The sequence below is a fragment of the Erinaceus europaeus genome, chromosome X (genome assembly GCF_950295315.1).
Source record: "Erinaceus europaeus chromosome X, mEriEur2.1, whole genome shotgun sequence".
NCBI lineage: Eukaryota > Metazoa > Chordata > Mammalia > Eulipotyphla > Erinaceidae > Erinaceus > Erinaceus europaeus.
Genome location: NC_080185.1, coordinates 80,664,390 through 80,692,303, shown reverse-complemented (window position 1 = coordinate 80,692,303; position 27,914 = coordinate 80,664,390). Strand labels below are relative to the sequence as shown.

At 38.2% G+C, this 27,914-nt stretch overlaps 1 protein-coding gene across 1 annotated transcript in view; it reads left to right on the top strand.

Moving 5' to 3' along the window:
* The window catches only part of AR (androgen receptor), a 359,493-nt gene that overhangs the window by 271,195 nt on the left and 60,384 nt on the right, over positions 1 to 27,914 (top strand). The window contains exon 3 of the mRNA XM_060183193.1: positions 22,871 to 22,987. Within this exon, the coding sequence (XP_060039176.1) occupies positions 22,871 to 22,987 (117 nt within the window). The remainder of the gene's footprint in view (positions 1 to 22,870; positions 22,988 to 27,914) is intronic.

The following is a 27,914-nucleotide window of genomic DNA, read 5'->3' as shown; positions in this document are numbered from 1 at the left end:
TGGTCAGACATTTTCTAACTCAAATAGCGCTCCAGCCTCTTAAGAAAAAAGAGAAGAAAATCAAAAAGGAAATGGATTTGAATGACATGCCTGGTGATCCAGGAATCTTGGTAAAGAAAATAGCTCAGTGGTAGGACTGCAAAGAGTAGCTGTCCATCCTCTGGGGTCTGGTTCTGGGGTGGGGGGCGATGAGCTTCAGAAATAATCAAAATATTTCCTTTATTTGTTCTCCATTTTCTAACCCGAGTGAGCCCTCCTTGGTGTCACACTTAGGACCCCTTATTCACCCTACTGCTGACGGCCCAGTATCCTACCCTATGCAGTGAATCCTAGGTCACAAGCCATTGCTTGTGGGAGCTTACGCCAGCAGCTGCCTGCAAGTCATCATCTTGGCTCCACCCCCTAGACATATTCTTAGTGGTTCACAATTATCATAGTTTTTCCTTGACTTTGATAGATATCATGGAGTTGAACAAAGGTATTGTCTGAGACTGTGGTGTCAGAGTAGAGAAAAGGGCTAAAATGTTGGATTAGGGAAGAGAGTAGCTCCCAGTCTGGATAAAAATCTATGAATAAAATAAACTTTTGGGGCCAGGTGTTGGTGTACCTGGTTGAGCACACATATCACAATGTGCAAGGACCCAGGTTCGAGCCTCTGATCTCCACCTGCAGGGGGAAAGCTTTGCAAGTAGTGAAGCAGTGTTTCAGGTCTCTCTCTCTCTATCTCTCTCTCACACACACACACTCACACACACACACACACACACACACACACCCTTTCCTCTTGATTTCTGGCTGTATACTACCCAATAAATAAAATAAAGATAACTTTTTAAAAATAATAAAATGTTTACCCCACCCACCTTACCCAAGACCCATATATTTGTATTTATCACAGGATACTATGAAACCTCTGAGTCCCTATTGGTCTGAGCTTGCAATTCATGGTCACAGTTGGGGGCATTCCAGGACTGCACTCCTTTCAGGACCAGTCTTCCTTGAGTGGCAGAGTATGTAGACCCAGTCTCCCTTTAGAGATTGAGGAAGTCCCTACCATTGCTATTCTACACCGAGGGCAAGGTCCTGTAGAGGCCCAAAAGAGGGATTATGCTGATGTTCCTGATGGAAATGACCAATGATAGTGGCGAGAGGGATCCATTAGAGGTTTAGGCTTATCATATTTGTGTGGGAATCCAAGGATTCCCTGACTAGGGACTCAGATGACGGGGTTGTCTAATATTGACCAAAATGGCCATTATTACATGAGCCAGTCTATTCCCTTATTCAACTTTTGTAGTCCTGGTGACTTTAGACTTCCTCCCCATTGCATAAGCGTTGAGTGTCATTTGTTTTACTCAACTAGAATTAGCCTTTTGGGATCTTTCTTCATTTGTTCTTTCTGTTAGATTGCTAAACTAATTTTGTTTAAGTCAGATCCATTAGAGAATTTACAATGCCTTCTTTAGGCACTTCTACTAAAATTCTAGGCTTATTCAGTCTAATCATAGAGAACTAATAATCACATTTACTTTGAGTTATATAATTTCATCTTGCTTGTGGATACATGTACACCTATGCCCAGTATCCTATACCCTACCTGTTTCTAATATTTATAACTTTGTGCCATTTTGGTAGGTTGACATCTCAGGCTTGGTATTTCTGGCAACAGTCTGCAGTAAGACTTCAGTAGCAGCATAACAGTGGATGGCATCCCTAATAGTATTGATCTAGTTGAGGTAAAAGTGTTACTATGTTGCTAAAGAATCAGAGAGAAGAAATATCAAGAAGTATGTGCATAGTCTTAGAGGTTTCAGGAGTAGGATTAAATGAGGATTTTAAAGAGAATAGGAAGGGTTTCTTGAAGTCTTAGAAAGAATTTAAAATAACAATAGTTGTTATCATAACCAAGTTAGTTGGGGGTTTGTTTTTCTATGAAAATTCAATGGGTTAAACTTTAATCCACCAAGAAATAAATTTTAAAAATAAGTAAAAAGCTTCTGCACAGCAAATGAAACCACCACCCAAACAGAGAGACCTCCCACAGAATGGGAGAAGATCTTTGCATTCCATATATCTGCCAAGAGGCTAGTAACCAAAATATATAAAGAGTTCACTAAATTTAGCAACAATAATTTAAAAAAGATAATTTTTATGGTTTCTAAGTTTGAATGATTACAAATTGTGCATCTATAAACATAGATGTATATAGATCTATTTGGATAAGTATTTTTGTATTTGTGTAGATATATAGGAGAGGGACTACTGGATCATAAAACACAACCATTTCTAATCTTCTGAGTTATAGGAGTGTTCCACAATGCATCCCCACCAACAGTGTATAAGAATTCTTTTTACTCCACATACTTGACAGCACTTTTGGTTTCTGTCCTTTCTGGTGTATGGCAATCCATATGTGCAAATTGACATATTGGCTTTAGTTGAAATTTTCTGATAATCGGTGACTTTGAACATCTCTTCCTTGTCTGTTGGCCCTCTGGATATTTTTCTTCTTGAAGATTTCTGTCCATGCCCTCTCTACATTTTTATTAGTTATTTAATAATGATTAACAAGATTGTAGGATAAGAGGGTGAGCAATTCCATAAAATTTCCACCATCAGAGTTCTGTAACCTATCCTTGCATTTTTGTTTCCCTATTCTTTCTCCCTCTGACAATATGGACCAAAAGTATTTATGGAGTACAGTAGTGGGGAACTCTGACTTCTATAATTGATTCTCTGCTGAACATGGACACTGGCAAGTTGATCCATACCCCTATCCTGTTTCTATCTTTCCCTAATGAGATAGAACTCTGGGGAAGTGAGATTCCAAGACACATTGGTCAGGTTGTCTTTGGAATTCAGGATTTCATTATGGTAGCCTCTGCAACTTGGTGGCTGAACAGCAGTAATGTATAAAGCAGAACAAATTGTTTAATAAACATCAAGCTAAAGGTAAGAATAGAGCAGATGGGACTAAGTATCTTTGTATGGAAAGAAGCTAGGAAGTCTAAAGTCTATTTTAAGAGTATCTCAAGTGGCCCATGACTTTGATAGTTTTTGCATGAGCACAAGCCCTCTCTACATCTTTAATATTTTGTTGTTGTTCCTGAGTTTTTTCTAATTCTTTATATATTTTTGTCATTAGCCCTTTGTCTGATCTATGGTATGTAATGATCTTCTCCAATTCAACAGAGTGTATTTTAGTAAGAGTCCTTTCTACTGTACAGAAACTTTTTCACTTTGATGGTTGATTTTTTTTTCACTATTGAACTTGATTCTTCAGAAATATTTCTGAAACAAACATCATGAAATATTCTGTCAATGCTTTCCTTTATATATTTGGTAATTTATGGTTTAATGTCCAGGTCTGATTCATCTGGAGTTGCCTTTTTCCATCATGATCTACAGTCATTAAGGTTCATCTTTCTGAATCCTTAAACCCAATGTTTCCAAACACCACTCTCCATTTTATGTTTTAGGACTCCTCATTATGAATTATTTGTCTTGAGGTGTGGGAGCTTATATCTGAATTCTCAACTCTTTTATACTCATCTGTGGGGAAAGGCTCACTGTCTGGGAAATTCAGGCCATTATTTCCATGTGAGTCTAAGAGGGATGACCCCGAGCCCCCTCCTCACAGGAGGGGCATTAGGCAGGTCTTCACTCGACCCCATAACCTTATGATAGTTGGAGCTTTCCAGACTGGGAACCTTCCTTGCACATGCTTCCTCAATCCCTTTGAACAAAGGCCATAAATTGCCATAATGGCTAACTGAAACCCACCACAAATATGCTGGTCATGATTTCCCTCCATGCACTTGCCCTCGTCAGTAGGGTCCACAGGACCCCTGGGGTGGCCCATTTCCCCTCAGCCTCTGCAGTCACCGGCTGATGTGCAGAGGAGAACCAGCCCCCACACTCATCTGTGTGTCTGCTTGTTTTAGTAACAGGTTTTTCTGGTCCTAATTGTCTTTAATAAATATACAGGACACCTCCTTTCCTTTTAGTATTTTTTTTCTGAAATCCCTCTTGTTATGAGTATATAATTTTATGCTCTTTACCTAAGCTATTTTCAAGGTAAACCCTTTTCCAGCCTTTCTCCAAGTCTGTAGTATCCAGAGCAATATTCTGACATATGCACCACCAGGGATTAAAATTGCTACTTCATTCCAAAGAATTGAATACCTTATCCACTGTGCCAGCTTTCAGGCATCAGTGGCATTATTTCATATGAAACCCTAAAACCTACAAAAATAAAAATTATAAGTAGATTAAAATTTATTATCACTTTATATGTATGAGAGTAATTGAAAGCCTAATAGCATAGTGGCAAGGTAAAGAAAGAAGCAGAGAGAGGTTTTTGCTTTAAAGGGACATCTTCCAATAAAACATCAGACATTTGCACAGAAATGCTTTCTATTTTTATCTCTCGATACCACTGAAGAATGTTAGAGACTTAGAGTTGGGATGTTTTACTAGAAAACTACCAAAAGAAACTTGCTTCTGCATATGTTTCAAAATGTTCCTAAAGTGATACTTCATCATTAAATCCATTTTTCAGCTTTCTACACTTTTGTCAAGGTGACATATTTTCACAATATTTTGTAGCACAACATATTTACTACACATTTTATTTAGTATTACAGTAAGAGTTACCTTCTTTCCCTTCAACACACCTGGAAAAGTCTCTCATACTATATCTGTTGCTGCTTTGCTTGAAGGTTTTTGGAGATCCCTAGTGCTGAGCTGTTTTCTCTACCCTTCCACTAATCCTTTGATGTCTTCATCACTGACTTAAAAACCCAAAGACTTTACCAGAGATACTGTATCTACAAATATTGGACTACATTCAGCCATCAACTTTCTGTAGGCAGAGTTCACAGACTTATAAGAGGAAGCACACCAGTCACAATGACAAAGTGGAGGTACTGAAATGGCCCCTGCAGAGGGGCTGGGTGATGGCACACCAGACTAAGTGCACATAGTACAAAATTGTTCCTATAGAACTGTCAGCTCAGTATCCAAGTTCATTGCTCAGAGCTTTTTTTTTTAAGATTTATCTATTTATTAATTAATGAGAAACATAGGAGGAGAGAGAAAGAGCCAGACATCACTCTGGTACATGTGCTGCCATGGATTGAATTCAGGACCTCATGCTTGAGAGTCTGATGCTTTATCCACTGTGCTACCTCCCAGACCACTTGCACAGAGCTTCCAAGAGCACTTGGTATACAGAGTTTTGTTTGTTCATTTGTCTTTTAATTTGAGATTTCATAATGGTTTATAGGTTGGAGCAGAGTAATTTTGTTGGGGGCTTGGGAAACTCATAGTTGTAAAATTAAATTCCTTCAGCAATAGGTCTTCTAAGCCTGGAGAGTGAACATGAACATTGTACACTATTATTAAAACCCTTAGAGACAGTTCTTTATTCTATAATATTTTTTACATGGAGTCTAAACACTTTGTTCATTCATTCAGCAAAGATTGCCTGGTGGGGGCCAGATAGTAGTACAACGGGTTAAGTGCACGTGGCACAAAGTGGAGTACTGAAGAAAGAATCCTGGTTGGAGCATCCCCACCACCACCACCCCCAAGTGGTGAAGTAGGTCTGAAGGTTTCTATCCTTCTCTCCCCCTCTCTGTCTTCCCCTCCTCTCCCAATTTCTCTCTATCCTATCCAACAACAATAACAATAGTAACATCAAGGGAAACAAAGGTAACAAAAATGGGGACGAATGGCTTCCAGGGGCAGTGGATTCGTAGTGCAGGCACTGAGCCCCAGTGATAACACTGGAGGCAAAAAAAAAAAATCTGCCTGGTTATACAGGTTTTGATGTCTGCCTATGGCATTACACTTAACTTACCTTATGCCACATTTTGACCTTTTAATATTTGGAGGTTTTCACTGTGATAGATAGACTAGTAGAAATTGAATGGGGTTTTTGGTGTTGTTTTGTGGAGTTGTTTCTCTAGGGGAGAGAGAGAGAGAGAAAGGAAGACTTTACAGCACCGAAGCTTCCTTCATTGTGTTGGGGGCTGAACTTAACCAATTTTAAGTTTTAAATTCCCTGAACTTTCCCACAAAATGACAGTTATCCTGTATTTCATTGGTTTGTACCCTGAAAATGTTTTATCTTTTTTTTTTTAGCAATATAAGATGTACTAGGCATTTCTATCTGAAATAAACCATTCTAATCACATTTGAAGACTCACAGAAAGATAAAATTCAGACTCTGCATAGACTCTAAACTCACTAAAAATTTTTGAGCAGCTACTTTGTTGGCATTGACTTTATGTCAGCTTCACCATGCCTGGCTTTAAACAGTTCACTACTTTGTTCCAGGTTTGTCTTTTAACATACTGTTTTGTTTTCTCTTTTCTTGGAAATATTATCACCTGGTATCTATTTTTAATTAATCAAGATGCACAATTTCTACACTTCTTCCAATGTCCATGGAAGCCTTTGCACCTCTAGTAAAACTTACACTTTTAATAGTTTCCTTATTTGACACTATCTTAAAGATCATTGTTCTGAAGAACAGATATATAGTATTTATCCTCATACTTAACCATGATCTGTTTTTTTCTCCTATAATGGTTATCACTAATTCTCTTTTGATGAATTATATTACTAACCTTCTTTGAACTCATAACTTCTAAGAAAGAAATAAACTTGAAATAAAAATGCAAGTATATGGTGTAATATAAGGGTTTCTACACTTGTACAAAACTTTCTGTGAAAATAATGTGTCATTCTTTATTTTGTGTTTATTTTGTCATTCTTTATTTTATCTTTACTCATTTTAGTAAATGTTATTCATGAGTGCTAAGCAAGTGTCGGGTTCTGAATAATTTTTCTCATAGAAATGTATTAAGTGCTCTCTTGGAGTGTTTTTTTGAAGACAACAGATGCTAAGATGTATTTACTTGACCTGTATCTGATAACCTTTCCTTCAGTATTGAGGAATTCTCATGTACTGTGTCCCAGAGATATACTGAATTCTCAAGTATGAGGTCCCAACTTTAATTTTCTTACTAACTTGTGCCAGAGCAGTACTCAAACCCTCCTCCTAGTCATCCTCATGCTTCTTTTCCTTTCCCTTTCTCACTTATAAATAAAAAAGTAAATATATTTAAAAAGAAGTGTTTCCCCTTATTAGTCTCTTTTTCTGGAACCGCTAACATATAAATGTTGTTCTTATTCATGTTATACCACAACTTTCTTATATTATCTTCAGTTGTTTCATTTTTTTCTTATAGCTATGTTTTCTTCTTTCTTTCTTTCTTTTATTTATGAAAAGTAAACACTAACAAAAACCATAGGATAAGAGGAGTACAACTCCACACCATTGCCACCACCAGAACTCCATATCCCATCCCCTCCCCTGATAGATTTCCTATTCTTTACCCTCTGGGAGTATAGACCCAGGGTCATTATGGGGTGCAGAAGGTGGAAGGTCTGGCTTCTGCAATTGCTTCCCCACTGAACATGGGTGCTGGCAGGTCAATCCATACTTCCAACCTGTCTCTCTCTTTCCCTAGTGGGGTGAGGCTCTGGTGAAGCAGGGCTCCATGACACATTGGTGGGGTCATCTGCCAAGGGAAGTCTGGTTGGCATCATGGTAGCATCTGGAACCTGATGGCTGAAAAAAGAGTTAAAATATAAAGTCAAACATGTTGTAGACTAATCATGAACCTGGAGTAGTTCAGATGGAGATATGGGGACTTCCAATTTGTAGATAGCTAGTAGGCCTATTTTAGTTATATTCCAAAGGGCCCATGACTATACTAGTTTTTTTGCTTGTTTTCTTCCTGAGCCTGACAACAGATATGCAGATGGATCCAAGTTATTGTCTGAGGAGATCATGTCATGGCCTGAAAAAGGGCCAAACAGCTGGATCAGGGAGGAGAATAGCTCCCAAATATGTGAAAGGTGTATAAATATTGTTGACTGTAAACCCAATCTATTTGATCTGATCTACCCTGGAGCTTATATACAGTTTAGGAGCCTATGTGATCTCTGCATCCCTGTAGATCTCAGCTCACATTCTGTGGTTGTGAGTAAGAACGTTCCAAGCTGCCCCAATTTCAGGACCTATCTTCCTCAGGTGGTAGATAGAGTATGTAGTTCCTTCGGAGGATGGAACATTCTCCCTTCAGAGGATGGAACATTCTCTACCACTGTTGATCCATGCCGAGGGCAAGATCCTATGGGAGCCCACAAAGGGGTGAATTGTGTTGTTCTGGATAGAGATGACTGGTACCAATGGAGAGAGGAATTTATTCAAGATCTAGGAACATTGAATATGTTTGGGAATCTCATGACTCCCCAACTAAGGCTCCAGCTGATGGGGTGGCCTGATAGTGACTAAAGATCCATCATTAAAGTATGCTAGTCTCTTGCCTTTTATAAGTTTTTATAGTCCTTACTTTGATAAGGTTAGCTTTGAACTGAGGGAAGTGTAATAGGAAGTAGGTGAGGAAGGTAACTTTGTCTCAGTAGACACTATTTCATTCGGTACTTTATCATTTCTTTTTAAGTCTTTTTACTTGCTTACTGCATATATTGACTCGGTATAGACTACTGTGCATGTTTGCTTTCAAGTATATATTTTGTTCTAGTTTATGGATACATGTAAATATATGCCCTATCTTAAGGGACCTGGTCTATATCTAGGTTTTGGAACTTTGTTAGGAAGGGAACCACCTGAAATGGAATTGGAGAGTCCTATGAAAGGAAAAGTCTCATCTGAATAATGAAGCTGAAGGGTTGACATTCCACATTCCACATCTCTGGATACAGTCTGAAGTGAAGCATGCTGAAGTGGTACTCACTGCATTGATTAGGTTGGGATCAGCAAATGCAGCATCAGTTGGTATGAACTGAGAGAAGCATGCATGCATGAATGTGAGCCCCACCCTAGAGGTTCCAGAACTGGGGAAATATCGGCTCTACTGAGGAAGCGTGATTGCTATGGCAAGAACTTCAATACTATGTTGAAAAGTTATGGTGATAATAGACATCCCTGTCTAGTTCACAGTCTGAGGGGGAATGATTTCAGCTTCTGTCCATTGAGTATGATGTTGGCTGTAGGTTTGCTATATATGGACTACACCATAATGAGGAATTTCCCATCTATTCCTATTTTTTGTAGTGTTTTGAGCATGAATGGGGGTTGGGTTTTGCCAAAGGCTTCCTCTGCATTTATTGAGATAATCATCCTGTTTTTGATTTTGCTATTCTTGATGTGGTGAATGACATTAATTGACTTTTGTATATTTAACCAGCCTTACATTCCAGGGATAAATATAACTTGGTCATGATGAAGAGTCTTTTGATATACTGCTGTATCTGGTTGGCCAGGATCTTGTTCAATATTTTGGCATCTATGTTTATCAGAGATATTGGTCTGTAGTTTTCCTTTTTTGATTTGTCCCTATCTACTTTTAGTATTAGGGTAATGTTGGCTTTATAGAACTTGGAATTGAGTGTCCCTTTTACTTCAGTCTTTTGGAAGAGCATTAGAAGTATAGGTATTAACTGTTTCCTGAAGGTTTTGTAGAATTCATTTGTAAAGCCATCTGGTCCAGGACTTTTGTTGTTTGGAAGATTGTTAATACTTGTTTCAATTTATTTGTCTGTTATTGGTCCATTTATGTTTTGTAGTCCTTCTTGGTTCAGTTTTGGAAGGGTATATGTTTCTAGGAATTCTTCCATTTCTTCCAGATACTCTAGTTTGGTGGCATATAAAAATGGACAGAAGTAAAAGTTTCTATTGATTTTCTGGATTGCTGTGGTGTCAGTTTGATATCTACTGTGTCATTTACAATTTTATTTATTCACATCTTCTTTTTTGTTGATTATAGCTAGGGTTTTATCCATTTTGTTTAATTTTTCAAAGAACCAACATTTGGCTTCATTGATCTTTTGTATAGTACCCTTATTTTCAATGTTGTTTATGTTTGCTCTAATTTTAGTGATTCTGTCCTTCTAGTTTCTTTAGGGTTCCTTTGTTCCTCTTCGTCTAAGTCCGTAATGTGTGCTACAGGGTCATTTATTTGAGCTTTTTCTTGTTCACTAACGTGTGCATGTATGGTTATGAGTTTCCCTCTTAGTACTGCTCTAGCTGTGTCCCAAATATTTTGATAGCTTGTGTCCTCATTTTAATTTTTTTCAGGAACATTTGAATGTCTTGCTTTAGTGCCTCTTTAACCCAGTGGTTACTAAGCAGCATGTTGCTGCGTTTTCAAATTTGGTGGCTTTTACTAAAATTATTTTCTGTTGTTGAATGATAGCTTACTCCACTGTGGTTTGAGAAGATACTTGGGAGATTTCAATGCTCTTTAATTTGTTGAGACTGTCTTTGTGGCCTAATATTTGCTCTATCCTTGAGGATGTGCTCTATGCATTTTAAAAGAATGTTTATTTTATTTTGGGGGGATGAAGAACTATGAAAATATCCAGGAGGTCTAGTCTGTCCATCTCTTCATTTAATTCTCTTGTTTCCTTGTTTATTATCTGCTTCCTTGATCTGTTTTAGTGTGAGAGTGGGGTGTTGATGTCTCCCACTATTACTGTATTACTATTGGCTTATTTTTGTATTTATTTTTTAGTAGTTGTTTGGGTGCATAGATGGTAATAATTGTTAAATCTTCTTGGTTTATTAATCCTCTGATCATTATGTAATAGACTTGCCTATCTTTTATTACTTTATTAAATTTAAAGTCTATTGTGTCAGACATGAGAATAGCTGTTCCTCCCCTTTTTTGTGGTCTATTATCCTGTATGATAGTTTTCTATCCTTTCATGTCATCTATTTTTGTCTTGATGGGTCAGGTGGGATTCTTACAAGCAGTATATGGTGGGGTGTGTTTTCTGATCCATCCTCCCACTCTGTGCCTTTTAATGGGTGAGTTTAAGCCATAGACATTTATTGATATTATGGATGTAAGGTATCGCAGTGCCATTATTCAACATATTTTTTTTTGCTCTCATATATGGCAAGTATGGTGATGTTCTTGTTTATAAGAGGTCTTTTATAACCTCTTTCAGGGCAGGCTTGGTGATGGTTGCCTCCTTTAATTGTTGCATGTCCGAAAAGATTTTAATCCCTCCATCTACTTTGAATGAAAGTCTAGCAGGATATAGTATCCTTGGTTGAAACCCTTTTCCATTGACTGCTTAATAGATATCCCACCATTCTGTTTTTTGGCTTTTAGAGTTTGAGTGGAGAAATTTGCAAATAATCTTACGGCTTTTCCCCTGGATGTGCCTTTTTGTTTTCCTCTTGTAGCCTTTAGGATCTTTTCCTTATACTTACTTCTTTTCACTGTAACTATGATGTGTTCTGGTGTTTTCAGATCTGGGTTGATTCTGTTTGCGACTCTCTAGGCCTCTTGTATCTTTTTTTTTCCTTTTTTTTAATATTTATTTTATTTATTTATTCCCTTTTGTTGCCCTTGTTGTTTTATTGTTGTAGTTATTATTGTTGTTGTCGTTGTTGAATAGGACAGAGAGAAATGGAGAGAGGAGGGGAAGACAGAGAGGAGGAGAGAAAGATAGACACCTGCAGACCTGCTTCACCGCCTGTGAAGTGACTCCCCTGCAGGTGGGGAGCCGGGGTTCGAGCCGGGATCCTTATGCCAGTCCTTGTGCTTTGCGCCACCTGCGCTTAACCCGCTGCGCTACAGCCCGACTCCCGGCCTCTTGTATCTTAATGTCCTTTCTGCTGTTTAAGGATGGAATATCTTCTTCTATTTTTCCTCTAGGATGTTTACTTCCCCTTCCTCTCTTCCTCTGGTAGACCAATTATGTGAATGTTACTTCTTTTGAGATCATCCCATATGTCTCTGTTGTTGTCTTCAGTATCTCTCAATCTCTTTTTTAGCCCTTTTACCTCCTTCTTTGTTTTCGCTAGCTCATCCTTTGATTGATTTTGTTTTCTCCTTCTGTTAATCTGCTTTCCATTCCCTCAGCTTCCTTCTTCAGATATAATACTTGCCTATTCAGATATACTATTAACTTATTCTGTAATTGTCCTTTTAGCTCAGCTATTTGAGCTTTTTCCTCCATAGTTGTTTTTATTTCTGAGATTAATAGGTCTTTTATTGCTTCCATACTTTTGTTATCTATGGTTACTTCTGACTTCTTTGAAGTTTCTTCTGTGCTCCTGTCCTGATTCATTGTGGTAGTCATTTTATTTCCTCTTGATTTAGCACTTTTCTTTTATTGATGTGGTTTGTATGTTTCTGTTCTGTCATTCTTTAGTCAGATTTTTTCCACAAAATAATTCACAAACGAGTGTCAGTGAATTCAGAAAGCAAAAGAAGGAAGGAGAAAGATTTTTTAAAAAGAGCAATGAAAGGAAAAAGTTTTTTTTTTTAATTAAGAGAGAAAAAGAAGGATGGAGGGAAAAGGGAGAGAGAAGCAAGTTCCTCCCACAATGGATAGCACACCCAGTTACCTATCAATGGGAAAAAAAAAAGCACTAACAGTTAATTATGGTCAACCTGAAGAGGAGGGAAAAGTGACACAACTATATAATAATAGTAATAATAAAATAAAATAGAGTGAAAAAACCTAACATCAGTCTGTATATTGGACTGCTCCAAAATGGCTGCAAACAACCTGGTCACCTTCCTAAAACAAAGACAAGAAAGAAAGAAAGAAAGAAAGAAAGAAAGAAAGAAAGAAAGAGAGAGAGAAAGAAAGAAACTCCACCTAGTCTTTCCCTATAACCCTATTTGTAACCCTATTTGGTCATGTATTCTATTACTCAAATAGAGCTCCAGCCCTTTCAAAAAGAAAAAAGAAAAAGAAAAACAGCCTTGGAATGACACCCCTGCTGAGCCAGGAATCTTGATTTAAAAAAAAAAAAAAGCTCCACAGGAAGTCTTCTAGGAGAGGCTGGCCAGACCATGGGGAGCTGGTTTGGGGTGTGGGGAGGGTGAGTTCAGAAATAGTCAAGCCAAATATTTTCTTTTATTTGTCCTTTTGGCCTCTGTTTGCCAGCCCAAAAGTGGGTTATTGCACTCTTTTTTCGTATAACACTGACCACCCTTTTTTCTTTTTTCCCACTGATATCCCAGATATCCTACCCTCTCCTGAGAATCCCATATTTAAAGCTGCTTCTTTCTGAGCTCACATCAGGTATTGTCTCCAAGTTGTCGTGTTGACTCCTCCCCATCGACACTTGGTTTTAACAGTTTTGATATGTGACATTATTACAGCTATAAGGTCATATATCACTGTTGCTATGATTTGTATTTCTCTAATGCAAATTACATGATTACATGTAATCATGAGAATTTTCTAATGCCTATTGACCATATGTATCTCTTCCTTGGTGAATTAGGTGTTCAGATCTCCTCCACATTTTGCAGGGTTGCTTGTTAATTTGCTGCTGAATTTTGTGAGTTATTTATGCATTTGCATTATTTGTCCTTTGATGACATTTGTCCTTTGATGGCATGTGAATATATTCTAACAATCAGTAAGATTTTTTTATTGGGTTTACAATATAGACTTTTTTTTTCCTCCAGGGTTATTGCTGGACTCGGTGCCTGCACCATGAATCCACCGCTCCTGGAGGCCATTTTTCCCCGTTTTTGTTGCCCTAGTTGTTGCAGCCTCGTTGCGGTTATTATTGCCATTGTTGACGTTGTTTTTGTTGTTGGATAGGACAGAGAGAAATGGAGAGAGGAGGGGAAGACAGAGAGAGGGGGAGAGAAAGACAGACACCTGCAGACCTGCTTCACCACCCGTGAAGCGACTCCCCTGCAGGTGGGGAGCCGGGGGCTCAAACCGGGATCCTTAGCCGGTCCCTGCGCTTTGTGCCACGTGCGCTTAACCCACTGCGCCACCGCCCAATCCCCAATATAGACTTTTTTTTTAACCAGAGCACAGTTCAGTTGTGGCTTATGGTGGTACGGGGTGGGTTGGCGGTGGGGGATTGAACCTGAGACTTCAGAGCTTCAGGCATCAGAGTTTCTTTGCATAAACATTATGCTATCTACTCCACCCCAGTAATATTTTTTTTAACTTCATGGGGAGGTTAATGGATAATATGGTATGGTTGTTGACATATGGATACATATTCTCATCTCCTTGTTATAGGTGTTTCCAAAACATTTTCATCCCCAACTTAGGTCCCTTTAAACCATAATATACCAGGATTCTAGCCTTTGTTCTTTAAAGTAGTCTCATTGGTTTGTTTCCTCCTTTTTACCTTGCCACTGAAGATTTAGACTCTACAAAAATCTCTACTCAGTGCAGTTGTTAACACATGAGTACAGTTTCTGATCTCCCTGTGAAAGTTCTTTGCAGAACTTTCTCACTCATAATGTATTTCCTTTTACATCATCATGCAACAGAACTCCAAGGCTCTCTTCACCCCCTTTCACCTCCTTTTTTTTTCAGAGTTCCTTATTTTGATGTAGTACAACATGAACAATCCAAGTTTTATGCTGTGATTTCCTTCTCTGTCCTTATTCTTTAAGTTTCACCTGTCCTTATTCTTTAAGTTTCATCTACAAGTGATACATCCAGTATTTGTCCTCTTTTTATTTTATCTCACTTAACATGTCTTCAGGCTCCATTCAAGACTACATAAAGGTGATGGCTTCATCATTTTTAACAGAACAGTGATATTCCATTACGTGTGTGTGTGTGTGTGTGTGTGTGTGTGTGTGTGTGTGTGTGTGTGTGTGTGTGTGTGTATGTATTCCATCCATCAGTCATTGGACATCTAGTTCCTTTCAAAGTTTCCACTGTTATGAATTGTGCTGGTATAGGTGTAAAGCTATTTCTTTGGATGGGTTTTTTTGCTTCCTTTGTATAGAACATCAGGAAAGAAATTGAATGTTTCCTATAAGGGTTGGACCAATTTGTAATACAGTCATACCATCAGTGCAGAAGTTTCTCTTTTCCCCTGAATCTTCTTCAACATCTGTTGTGACTGTCCATTTATTGAGGTGGGTAATTGTTGCTATGCTTCACATTGGTTTGGTCTCGCTCCCCCCTCCCTGCCTCTGGGAGATTGTGGTTTGACCCCTGCTAGTTTCCCACGCCCCCTTCTCCCTGCCCCCTGAGCCTACGGGCTTGGAGAGTTCTTGCTGCTGCCACCGGAGGAGAAGGATACAGGACAGATCTTTGTGGTGACTGGTTTGGGTTAGTTTTTGAATCGTTGTTTGTGAATAAAGACATACAGCTTCTCTGCCCAGACGTGTGTCCTTGAGTCTCTGTTTACCACAGCGTAGCTAGCCTGGCCTGCTGGAGCCCCGAACTTTAAGAACAAATGATATTTACCAGATAATGATACCCGGTAAATAATTATTTATACATGAGTAAAATTTCTTCAATTTTCTGAAAATCATGCTCACCCCCAAACTAGATCCTCTTTCACCATTATGCACCAGGATCACAAAGACCTCCCTAGCCTCCCTCGAGAATCATTTATTGGGTGCAACACACCAAAACCAGTCCAAGTTCTACTTTGTGTTTACCATTTATTTCTGTTAATAACTGAGATCACCCATATTCATCCATCTCTTTCTGGCTTATCTCACTTAACATGATTCTTTCAATCTCCATCTAAGCCAAGGTGAAAAAAGATGAATTCATCATCTTTAACAGCTGAGCAATGTTCCATTGGGTGTATATACCAAAACTGTCTTAGTCACTCATCTGATGTTGTGCTGCTATTAACATAGATATATACATATCTTTTTGGATGAGTGTTTTTGATTTCTAGGGACATATTCCCAAGAGAGGAATTGTCAGGTCATAAGGTATGTCATTTCTAGCTTTCTAAGGGTTTTCTAGACTGCTCTCCACAAGAGTTGAACCAATTTCCATTCGCATCAGCAGTGTAGCAGGGTTCCTTAACTCCTGAAATCTCTACAACATTTGTTGTAATTATCTTTTCTGTTGTATAATATTCTCACAGGAGTTAAGTGGTATCTCTTTGTCTCTATGGGTACTTCCCTGACAACCAATGACTTGGAGCATTATTGTACGTCTTTTAGTCTTTTTTATCTCTGTCCATAAAATCTACTTTAAACAAATTTATTTATAAAAAGGAAACATTGACAAAACCATAGGATAAGAGGGGTACAGCTTTGCACAATCCCCACCACCAGACCTCTGTATTCCATCCCCTCTACTGATAGCATTCCTATTCTTTAACCCTCTGGGAGTATGGACCCACGATCACTGTGGGATGCAGAAGATTAAAGGTCTGGCTTCTGTAATTGCTACCCTGCTGAACATGGGCGTTTACAGGTCTATCCATACCCCCAGCTTGTCTCTCTCTTTCCCAGGTGGGGAAGAGCTCTGAGGAAGCAGAGCTCCAAGGCACATTGGTGGTATTGTCTGTCCAGGAAAGTCTGCTTGCATCCTGCTAGCATCTGGAACCTGGTGGCTGAAAAGAGAGTTAACATACAAAGCCAAACAAATTGTTTACCAATCATGGACCTAAAGGCTGTAATAGTGCAGATGAAGTGTTGGGGGGTCTTCCATTTTGTATACAGCTAGTAGGCATATTTTAGTTATATTTTAAAGGGCCTGTAGCTATACTAGTGTTTTGTTTTTTTTGCCTGAGTCTGAAATCTGATATGCAGGTGGATCCTAATTATTGTCTGGGGAGATGATGCCATGGCTGGAAAAAGGACCAGAAAGCTGGATCAGAGAAGAGAGTAGCTCCCTAGTGTAGGAAAGAGGTATAAACATTATTGACTGTAAACCTCATCGATTTGATGTAATCTGGAGCCCATAATTAGCTTAGGAGCCTGTGTGACCTCTACATACCTCTAGACCTAAACTCACATTCAGTGGTATGAGTAGGAACATTCCATGCTGCCCCAGTATCAACCTATCTTCCTCGGGTGTAGCATAGATTATATTGTCCATCCTACCTTAGGAGGATAGAAAATTTTCTACCATTATTGATCCAAGTTAATGGCAAGGTACTATGGGGGCCCACAAAGGGGTCTATTTTGTTGTTCCTGATAGAAATGACCAGTAACAATGAAGAGAGGGATTTGTTCGAGGTCTAGGGCCATCAAGTCTGTTTGGGAATCTCAGGACTCCCTGATTAGGAGTGATAGTGACTAAAGAGTCATTGTTAAAGTATGCCAGTCTCTTGTCCTTATTCAGCTTTTGCAGCCCTTGCTTTGATAAAGTTAGCTTTGGAGTGAGTGAGAGAACTGTAATAGGAAGTAGGTGAGGAGGGTATCTAAGTCTAAGTAGGTGAGGAGGGTATCTAAGTCTAATAACTATTTCGTTATTAACTTGATACTGACTCACTACAGACTATTGTGTATTTTTGCTTTCAGGTATCTATTTTTCACATGGATACATGTGAACATATGCTCTTACAGGACCTGGCCTATATCTAGGTTTTGGGATTTTGTTAGGAGGTGAACCTCATGGAATGGAATTAGAGAATACCAAGAAAAGAAGGTCTCACCCGATTGATGAGGGTGAAAGGTTGGCAATCCATGCCTGATGCCTCTGTACACAGTCTGAGGTGAAGCGTGCTGAGATGGTACTCATTGCATTGATTACATTGGAATCAGCAGATGCAATATCATATAGCCTGACTTGAGAGAAGCATGCAGGGAAGTGAGCCCCATCCCAGAGATTACAGGATTGGGAGAAACATAAGCTCTATAGAGGAAGTGGGAGATTCCTGTTATCATAGGGTTTAAGAAGACAATGGATAATTATTGCGGTAATCACATTGTTTGGCAATTGGGTTGACTTTTTAAAATCCCTTTGTTAGGATTTGCTATATCATACACAGCCTCACCATATTTTATGTCCTTTGACATTATTTGTATATAAATAAACCACCACTTGCTTCTGTTCTCCCTGGACTAAGCTTTTTAAAGAGTCAACATATTAAAGACTCAGCCTATGTATTATAAAGACTCAGTCTGTGCTTTAAAAAGTTTGAGACTTTCTTTTTAAAAAAATTTATTTATTTACTTAATAAAGGAGGCTAACAAAATCATAAGATGGGGGGGTACAACTCCACACAATTCCCGCCACCCAATCTCCATATCCCATCCCATCCCCAATAGCTTTCCCATTCTCTATCCCTCTGGGAGCATGGACCCAGGGTCGTTGTGGGTTGCAGAAGGTGGGAAGTCTGTCTTCTGTAATTGATTCCCCACTGAACATGGGCGTTGACTGGTCTATCCATGCTCCCAGTCCCCCGCTCATATTACTTAAATAGTGATTTATATGACTACAAACTAATAAGTGTGTACAGAAACATCATTCCCACCACCAAAAGACTGTGTCCCATCCCACCTCCCCACCCCCTGTCCCATGAATCTGAACATCCACCCTCACCCTCCACCCAGGGTTTTTACTTTGGTGCCCTACTGCAAATTTAGTCAGATCCTGCTTCGAATTTTCCTGTTATTCTTTCTCAACTTCTGTTTATGAGTGGGATCATCCCATACTTGGCTTTATCTTTATGACTTAGCTCACTTAATATAATTTCTTCTAGCTCCATGCAAAATGAGTCAGAGAATGTAGGCTCATTGTTCTTAATAGCTGCATAGTATTCCATTGTGTATATATACCCCAGCTTTCTCAGCAACTCATCTGTTGTTGGGCACCTGGGTTGCTTCCAGTTTTAGCTATTATGAATTGTGCTGCTATGAACATAGGTGTGCACATATCTTTTTGGTTGGGTGTGACAGAGTCCTTGGGGTATATCCCCAGGGGAGGAATTACTGGATTATATGGAAGGTACATGTCTAGCCTTGTGAGAGTTCTCCAGACTGCTCTCCACAGAGGCTGGACCAATTTACATTCCCACCAGCAGTGTAGAAGGGTTCCTCTGTCCCCACAGCCTCTCCAGCATTTGTTGCTGCTGTCCTTTTTGATGTATGCCATTCTCACAGGAGTTAGGTTGTATCTTACTGTTGTCTTTATTTGCATTTCTCTGACAATCAGTGACCTGGAGCAATTTTTCATATGTTTGTTAGCCTTTTGGATCTCCTTTGAAGTGAATGTTTTGTTCATATCCTCAGCCCATTTTTGGTTGGGGTCATTTACATTTTTGATGCTAAGTTTGCTGAGCTCTTTGTATATTTTCGTGATTCGTTTCTTGTCTGATGTATGGCATGTGAAGATCTCTCATTCTGTGAGGGGTCTCTTTGTTTGTATGATAGTTTCTTTGGCTGTGCAGAAGCCTTTAAAATTGATGTAGTACCACTGATTTGTTTCTGCTTTAGTCTTCCTTGCAGTTGGGTTTGTATCTTCAAAGATGTCCTTGAGGTTTAGGTGGGAAAGTGTTCCAGCAATGTTTTCCTCTAAGTATTTGATAGTTTCTTGTCTAACATCCAGGTCCTTGACCCATTTGGAGTTGATTTTTGTTTCTGATGAAATAAGGTGTTTAAGTTTCATTCTTCTGCATGTTTCAATGCAGTGTTTCCAGCACCATTTATTGAAGAGAGCCTCCTTCCTCCATTAATAATTTGACCCCTTTATCAAAGATTTGTTGTCCTTAGGTGTAGGGGTTTAGTTCTGGGCTTTCAATTTCTGTTCCACTGGTCTGTGTGCCTATTTTTGTTCCAGTACCAGGCTGTTCTGAGGATGATGGCCTTATCATGTACTTTGAGATTTGGGAGTATGATACCTCCACTTTGTTTATTTTTCTCAAGATTGTTTTGGCAATTCTAGGTATTTTCTGGTTCCATATAAATGATTGTAGTTTTTGTTCTCTTTTTTTAAAGAAGCTTGATGGAACTGTGATGGATATTGCGTTAAATTTTTATATGGCTCTGGGAAGAATATTCATTTTTTATTTTTTCTTTTTTATTTATTTTATAAAGGTAGTGAGAAATTGAGAGGAAAGGAAATATGTAGAGAGAGACAGAGATTCACCTGCAGCACTGCTTCACCACTTGTGAGGCTTTTTCCCCTGCAGGTGGAGACCAGAGGCTTGAACCTGGGTCCTTGTGCTTTGTAATATGTGTGCTCAACCAGGTGCACCACCACCCAGCCCCAAGAATATTCATTTTGATGATATTTATTCTTCCAATCCATGAGCATGGGATGTCTTTCCATTTCTTGGTATCAGTTTCTACTTCCTTGAATAGTGAATCACAGTTTTCAGAATACAAGCCTTTCACTTCTTTGCTCAGCTTTATTCCTAGGTATTTTACTGATTTTTCTGCAACAATGAATGAGAGTGATTTTTGGATGTCTTCTTCTTCAGATTTAGTTTTTGCATAAAGAAATGCTACTGACATTTATTACATTGATTTTGTAGCCTAACACCTTGCTATATTGCCTAATAACTTCCAGTTGTTTTCTGCTGGATTATTTAGGTTTTTCTATGTATACTATCACATTATCTGTAAATAGTGACAGCTTGATTTTAGTCTGTATTCCTTTGATTTTTTTCTCTTCCCTGATTGCTATGGCAAGATCTTCCAGTAGTATGTTGAAGAGAGAACACTACAGAACTGTTTTACAACTTAAGAATCTTCCTCGTTGCAGTGGGGACCAGAGGTTTGAACTGAGGTCATGCACATAGTAATGTGTGTGCTTAATCAGATATTCAACCACCTGGCTTTGATAAAACACATTTTAAAGACAGCATATGAGGATTTCCTGCATCCTAAATCCTATAAGAAGTTTATGCCCCTCACCTCTTAGTAGAGCTGTCACCGCCCCTTTCCATACCCTGTCTAAAAAGCATTAAACAGCGTCATCCCCCAGTAAAAATCCAGCACTACAACTACTGTCTAATGATCAATGTTACACACACTCTGGCCAGAACTACCTTATATCCCCACCCCACCCCCCATTCCCATCACTACAAAAACTCAGTGGAAGTCACATTTAAAAAAAAACAATTGAGAAGAGAAGGGTGATAGAGAGGGAAAGAGGCAGAGAGACACCTACAGCACTGCTTCACCACTTATATAGCTTTTTCCCTACACGTAGAGACCAGGGGCTTGAACCTGAGTCCTTGTGCACTGTAATATTTGCATTTAACCAGATGCATTACTGCCTGGCTCTTAGAAGGCACATTTTCAAATATACCAGGACCTAGGTTCCAGTTCTCAGTCACTACATGGAGGTACCACATAAAAAACATCACAAATATTGGAGTAGAACTGCAATTTTTATCCTCTTTGTGTGTCTTTTTTCCCTCACTGTCACTACCATTGTATTTGGAAAAAAAAAAAAAGGATGGAGGGAAGGAATAGTAGTACTAATAAAACATAGCTTTTTTTCTTTACTATTCTTTTCATTCATAACAGGCAGAAATCTACTTTCTGGAGGTGAAGTTTCCAGGTGTATAAAGTATGAGTACAAACTACTGCTTGTACTTTACACCTATGAATTTTACAAGTGTTTAAGAGGTTGTTATATTGTTATGGACTTTTCAATTTTTCTATTTGATAGTGATCTGCATGATTATAAGATAATAGGGGTATATAGTTTTATATTACTCCAACCTCCAGAGTTCTGTGCCCCCCCAATGATAACTACTATAGTTATCCCAAGGTCTTAAAAATTGGTTTACTGTTTTTTCTTCAAGTTTCTGTGTAACAGTTCTCTATAGTCCACACATGAGTGAAACCATCTGGTAATTGTTCTTTACTTCCTTATTTTACTAAAAATAATCAATTCCAGTTCCATCCATTTTGTTCCAGAGGATACAATATCATCTTTTTAAATTGCTGAGTAGTGCTCTGTTGAGTATATGCCCCATAAATTCTTTATCCAGTCATCTGTCAATGAGCATTTAGGTTATTTCCACTCTTTAGCTATTGTGAATAGAAAGGATATAAATATTGTGGGACATATGCCCCTTTGAATTAGTTCTTTCATGTTTTTTGAATAAATACCTAAGAGTGGCACTGCAAGACCATAAGGTGTTTCCATTTGTATTTGTTAAAGGATTTTCTTTTTTAATTTTTTCCCTTATTGAGGAATTAATGGTTTACATCTGACAGTTTGTACATGCATAACATTTCTGTTTTCCACATAACAATACAACCCCCAGTAGGTCCTCCGTCATAAACGATTTTCTTATTTTTTTTTTAATAAATTTTTTCGGATTTTTCTTCTTTTTTTTTGTTTATTTCCTTTTGTTGCCCTTATTGTCTTATTGTTGTAGTTATTATTGATGTTGTTATTGTTGTTGTTGTTGGATAGGACAGAGAGAAATGGAGAGAGGAAGGGAAAACAGATAAGGGGAGAGAAAGACAGACACCTGCAGACCTGCTTCACCACTTGACTTCCCTGCATGTAGGGAACCAGGGGCTTGAACCGGGATCCTTATGCAGGTCCTTGCGCTTAGCACTACATGCGCTTAACTTGCTGCGCTACCGCCGACTCCCCATAAAGGATTTTCTATACTGTTCTCCCTAATGGATGTACTAGTTTGCAGTCCCACCAGCAGAGCCGTTCTTTCTCCACATTCTCACCAGTCTTTATCATTTCCTATTTTGTTGATGAAAGCTATTCTCACAGAAGTAAGGTAGAATCTCAGTGTGGTTTTAATTTGCATTTCTTTAATGATAAGTGAAGTGGAACATTTCAAAGATGACTTTGGGTCATGTGTGTCTCTTCTTTAGAGAACTGTCTATAACTTCTTATTTTTTTATTGGTTAGAATCTGAATCAGACTTCTTTATTTTTTGAGACCATCCACAGGAAATATACAAACAATAAGTACAATATTGAATCAAACTACAGTCTGGTTTAATACATTCCAGATTGCTTGAGTTCATTTGCTATCCTTTTCCCTCATGTACAGGTTATAACTTTTGTTTAGAACTACTCCTACAGAAATATATTAATAGATCTACTTACTCTTACACTTATTCTCCTAGGGAAACAGAAGTACCTGTGTGCTAGCAGAAATGATTGCACCATTGATAAATTTAGAAGGAAGAATTGCCCATCTTGTCGTCTCCGGAAATGCTATGAAGCAGGAATGACTCTGGGAGGTATGATGTTTTACTCCCTCTTTTTTTACTTTCTTTTATTTGTTTTCCTGCACCCCTCTCTTATTCTCTCATTAAATAACATTTTTTCACTTTCATGTTTTCAAGAAAATTAGCCATGCTCTAGATGCAAGATGATCCCTTCATGCTTATGTGGTCATCAGTCAACCAGAGACATTATTTTTTTTACATTTCTTATTATTTTCAAATATTTTTATTTATTTATTTATTATTGGATAGAGAATGGGTGAAATTGAGAGGGGAAGGGGAGATACAGAGGGAGCAAGAGAGCCCTGTAACCCTGCTTCACCACTCTTGAAACCTTCTCCTTATGTGTGGAGGCCAGGGGTTTGAAGCTGGGTTCTTGCACTCTATAATGTGTGCGCTTAACCAGCTGAACCATTGCCTGGCCCTCAGTGACATTCTTTATATATGATGCCAGTTCCTATTCTGTATCTCAATATAGGAACAAAAGTGAAGTTAAGATCAGGACCCATCAAATGATGAATGAGTGTCATCTTGGCTGTGAGGGTTCACCAGTAAAATGTAATGGTTCTGAATTAATGTTAAATTGTGATTAGGATGAAATAACCAAGGCACATAGAATAGTTACAAGTGCAAGATGACCCAGATAGGGACTGGCTCTAAATATCCAGGGAAATCTTTCAGGTAAATGCTGGCAACTTGGAATAAGAACCTGTTTTTCTTTGAAGTCTATGACTAGCCTGTTAAGCAGAGCCAATTTTCAATCCCACATCTTCCAGGGGGTAAGTGGTCCTTTTAATCATTTTCTTTTCACTACAAATCTATTGATCATTTCTAAAGCATTCTTTTTTCAGTATCACAGTGACTTGACAGAAGGACGTTGCAGTTTTTCAGAGTGATTCCTCTACTCATAAAACTTTCTACATAGTATGTGTCTACTATGAGTGGTCTCAAATTTTCATAAGTATCTAACTGACACATATCTCTCTTTCCAAATATGTGCTTCTTCATGGTTACATCTGCTCAAATCCAGGTTCCTTCCTGTTCCCTGCTGCTTACAAAAGTTACACTTTTTATGAAAAAGTAAACATAAGCTCATTAGTTTACTTTGATTTTGAAATGCAAATCTAAAAAAATCAAGTCTTTTCCAGAATGACTGAAATGGTATCCTTATATCTCCTTAAGTGGCAACCTGGAAAGATCAAGATCCTAAAATTCTACCCTTTTTCCCTGTACTCAAGACTAATGTAGAGCACTTGTCCTTCTCCAGTTTTCAATGTAACACTCAATACCTTGCATGTCTGTAGTGGTATTTACAAAAAAAAAAACTATAATTTTAACCATGTGTGAGCTTCATGTGACCATTTTCCCCTATTCACAAGCTAGGGAAATGTAATCTTTAGGCAGATCAAAGATCTACAAGTGAATTTGAGCCAGGCACAATTTATGAAAGCCCCAACAGAAGCGTCTCAATTTTTTTCAAGTACTCCCTGATATCACATAAATGTATTCTTTTTACTTTATTTATTTATTTATTTCCCTCTTGTTGCCCTTATTTTTTATTGTTGTTGTAGTTATAATTGTTGTTATTGATGTCGTTGTTGATAGGACAGAGAGAAATGGAGAGAGGAGGGGAAGACAGAAAGGGAGAGAGAAAGACATCTGCAGACCTGCCTCACCCCTTGTGAAGAAACGCCCCTGCAGGTGGTTGAGCCAGGGACTCGAACCGAGATCCTTACACCAGTCCTTGAGCTTCGCGCCATATGCACTTAACCTGTTATGCTACTGCCCGACTCCCACCTAAATGTATTCTGTTAGTGTTTCTCATAATGTCAAATAAAATGAGATGAAGCTATCTGATAAAAACAGCATTGTTCTTTTTTACTTAATATACTGCAGGAAATTTCATGCAGTGGAAGAGGCAAAATTATGGTAGGAGAGTTCAGATAGAAATCCAGGAAAGGTCTGGCTTCTGTAATTGCAGCTCGGGTGGTGGGAATTGTGTGGAGTTGTACCCCTCCTATCCTATGGTTTTGTTAATGTCTCCTTTCTTAAATAAATAAATTATAATTAATATGTTTGGATAGGAAAAAAAAAGAAATCCAGGAAAGATATTAAAGGTATTGGTAGAACTGATCTTATTATAAATATTATAATCTAATGAATATATATATGTGTGTGTGTGCATTCAGAGTGACCAATCTGTATTGTAGACCCATGTTTGAATCCTGGTTCTCATATTTATTAGCATCTTGACTTTTAATAACTCTGTAACCCCTTACGAACCTCTTCCTCTTCTTTCTTAAAAAGGGAAAGCAAGCAGCTACATTATATGATACTACTTATATATTTTTAATAACTAATACTCCCTAAATAGAAAATTTTGGATAAAGGGCTAGATGAGCTCGATTTCTGCAACATTATGTGAACTAGGTGCTGTGTTTCTACGTTATTATTTTTTTCTACTTTTTTTATTGGAGAATTAATGTTTTACATTCAACAGTAAGTACAATGGTTTGTACATGCATAACATTCCCCAGTTTCCCATATAACAATACAACCCCCACTAGGTCCTCTGAATCCTTCTTGGACCTGTATTTTCCCCAGCCACCCACCCCAGTCTTTTACTTTGGTGCGATATACCAATTCCATTTCAGGTTCTACTTGTGTTTTCTTTTCTGATCTTGTTTTTCAACTTCGGCCTGAGAGTGAGATCATCCCATATTCATCCTTCTGTTTCTGACTTATTTCACTCAACATGATTTTTTTCAAGGTCCATCCAAGATCGGCTGAAAACGGTGAAGTCACCATTTTTTACCGCTCAGTAGTATTCCATTGTGTATATATACTACAACTTGCTCAGCCACTCATCTGTTGTTGGACACCTGGGTTGTTTCCAGGTTTTGGCTATTACAAATAACTGAGCTAAGAACACAACTAGGTGAACAAGCTAAAACAGTATCAGAACAGGGAAACAAAATAGATGAACTCCAGAAAACAGTAGAGGGCAGAGGGAATAGAATCAATGAGGCTGAAGACAGAATTAGCAAGATCGAGGACGAATTAGAGACAACTAAAAAAGAAGTAAGAGGTCTCAAAAAGAGATTAAAAGATGCTGAAAACAACAACAGAGTCCTATGGGATGACTTCAAAAGAAACAATATATGCATTATTGGCTTACCAGAGGAAGAAAGATAGGGAGAGGAAGAAAGCATTCTTCAGGCCATAATAGCTGAAAACTTCTCTATTCTAGACAACATCAAAGACATAAAGATTTTAAAAGCCCAGAGGGTCCCAAACAGAATTAACCCAGACTTAAAGACACCAAGACACATCATTTTTAGAATGGAAAGGAATAAGGATAAAGAAAGGATGCTGAAGGCTGCAAGAGAAAAACAAAGAGTCACCTACAGAGGAAAACCCATAAGATTAGCAGCAGACTTCTCCACATAAACACTACAGGCCAGAAGAGAATGGCAAGATATCTATCGAGTGCTCAATGAGAAAGGCTTTCAACCAAGAATTCTACATTATTAATGAAACCTAGAGAAGCTAAGAAAAATTAAAATTTGAAAAGTCGCCATTTTAATCAAAGTATCATATAAAATGAACTAATCACCACCAGATTATACATTCTATTTAATCATACTGATCATTTTGCTATTTTTTAATTTATTCATAAAATAAAAATATCAACAAGACCATAGGACTACAACTCTGCATGATTTCCACCAGCCCCTCCCTTAAAAGCTTTCCTATTCTTTATCTCTCTGGAAACATAGACCCAGGGTCATTATGACGTGCAGAAGGTGGAAGGTCTGGCTTCTTTAATTGCTTCTCTGCTGAACATGGGCATTGGCAGGTCGACTTATACTTCCAGCCTGTCTGTATCTTCCCCTGGTGGGGCAAGGTTCTGGAGAGGTGGAGTTCCAGGACACATAACCTTAACATTCTCCATCAGATAAAATAGTTTTCCAGGGAGTCGGGCGGTAGCGCAGTGGGTTAAGCCCACGTGGCACGAAGCACAAGGACCGGCATAAGAATCCTAGTTCGAGCCCCTGGCTCCCCACCTGCAGGGAATCACTTCACAGGCTGTGAATCCAGTCTGCAGGTCTTTCTCTCCCCCTGTCTTCCCATCCTCTCTCTATTTCTCTCTGTCCTGTCTAACAAAGACAACATCTCTCTATTTCTCTGTCCTGTCTAACAATGACAACACCGGTAACAACAACAATAATAACTACAACAACAATAAAAAAACAAGGGCAACAAAAGGGAAAAAAATAAATATAAAAAAATAATAAATAGTTTTCCAATGCATAAATAAAGGAACTATTTGTTTGTAAGAATTGGTAGGTAATTTTGTATGGATGTCTTCTCTGGACACCAGACTTGCTATGGGAATATTTATCTCTATACATTTTTTTTTCAAATTAGGTGATACATTCACATCCTCCTTTTATAAGCATGATTAAACTTGTAACAGTAGTAATAAACTTAGCTGGACTGTGAACCTTAGGTCAACTTTGTTCATAATATAAAAGGATAATTAAATACTATACTAATCTGGAACCATACATATGCTTCAAAATTGTCATTTCTATTGGCTTTCTTTGTACACAATATATTTGTATGACCCTTGCTCTTGTTTTTTGTGTATTTAATTACTTTGGTTGGATTTATAAGATTGTATTATTTTTTCTTTTAAAAAGTGTTGTTACATTTAATTCTCAAAACTACTTATCTGTAAATTATGTATATAATATGGGGAAGTCTCTGGTAGACACCCGTTTTTTTCCACCTGATGATATAAATTACAGGTTTGCTTTGAAACAAGTAAAGATTAATGGCACAAAAGTTCCCCATAAAACCAGACTTTAAAATTATATTCATATCTCAGACAACACTAATAAAGAAGAATTAAGAAGTCAGAGCTATCTACTGATCT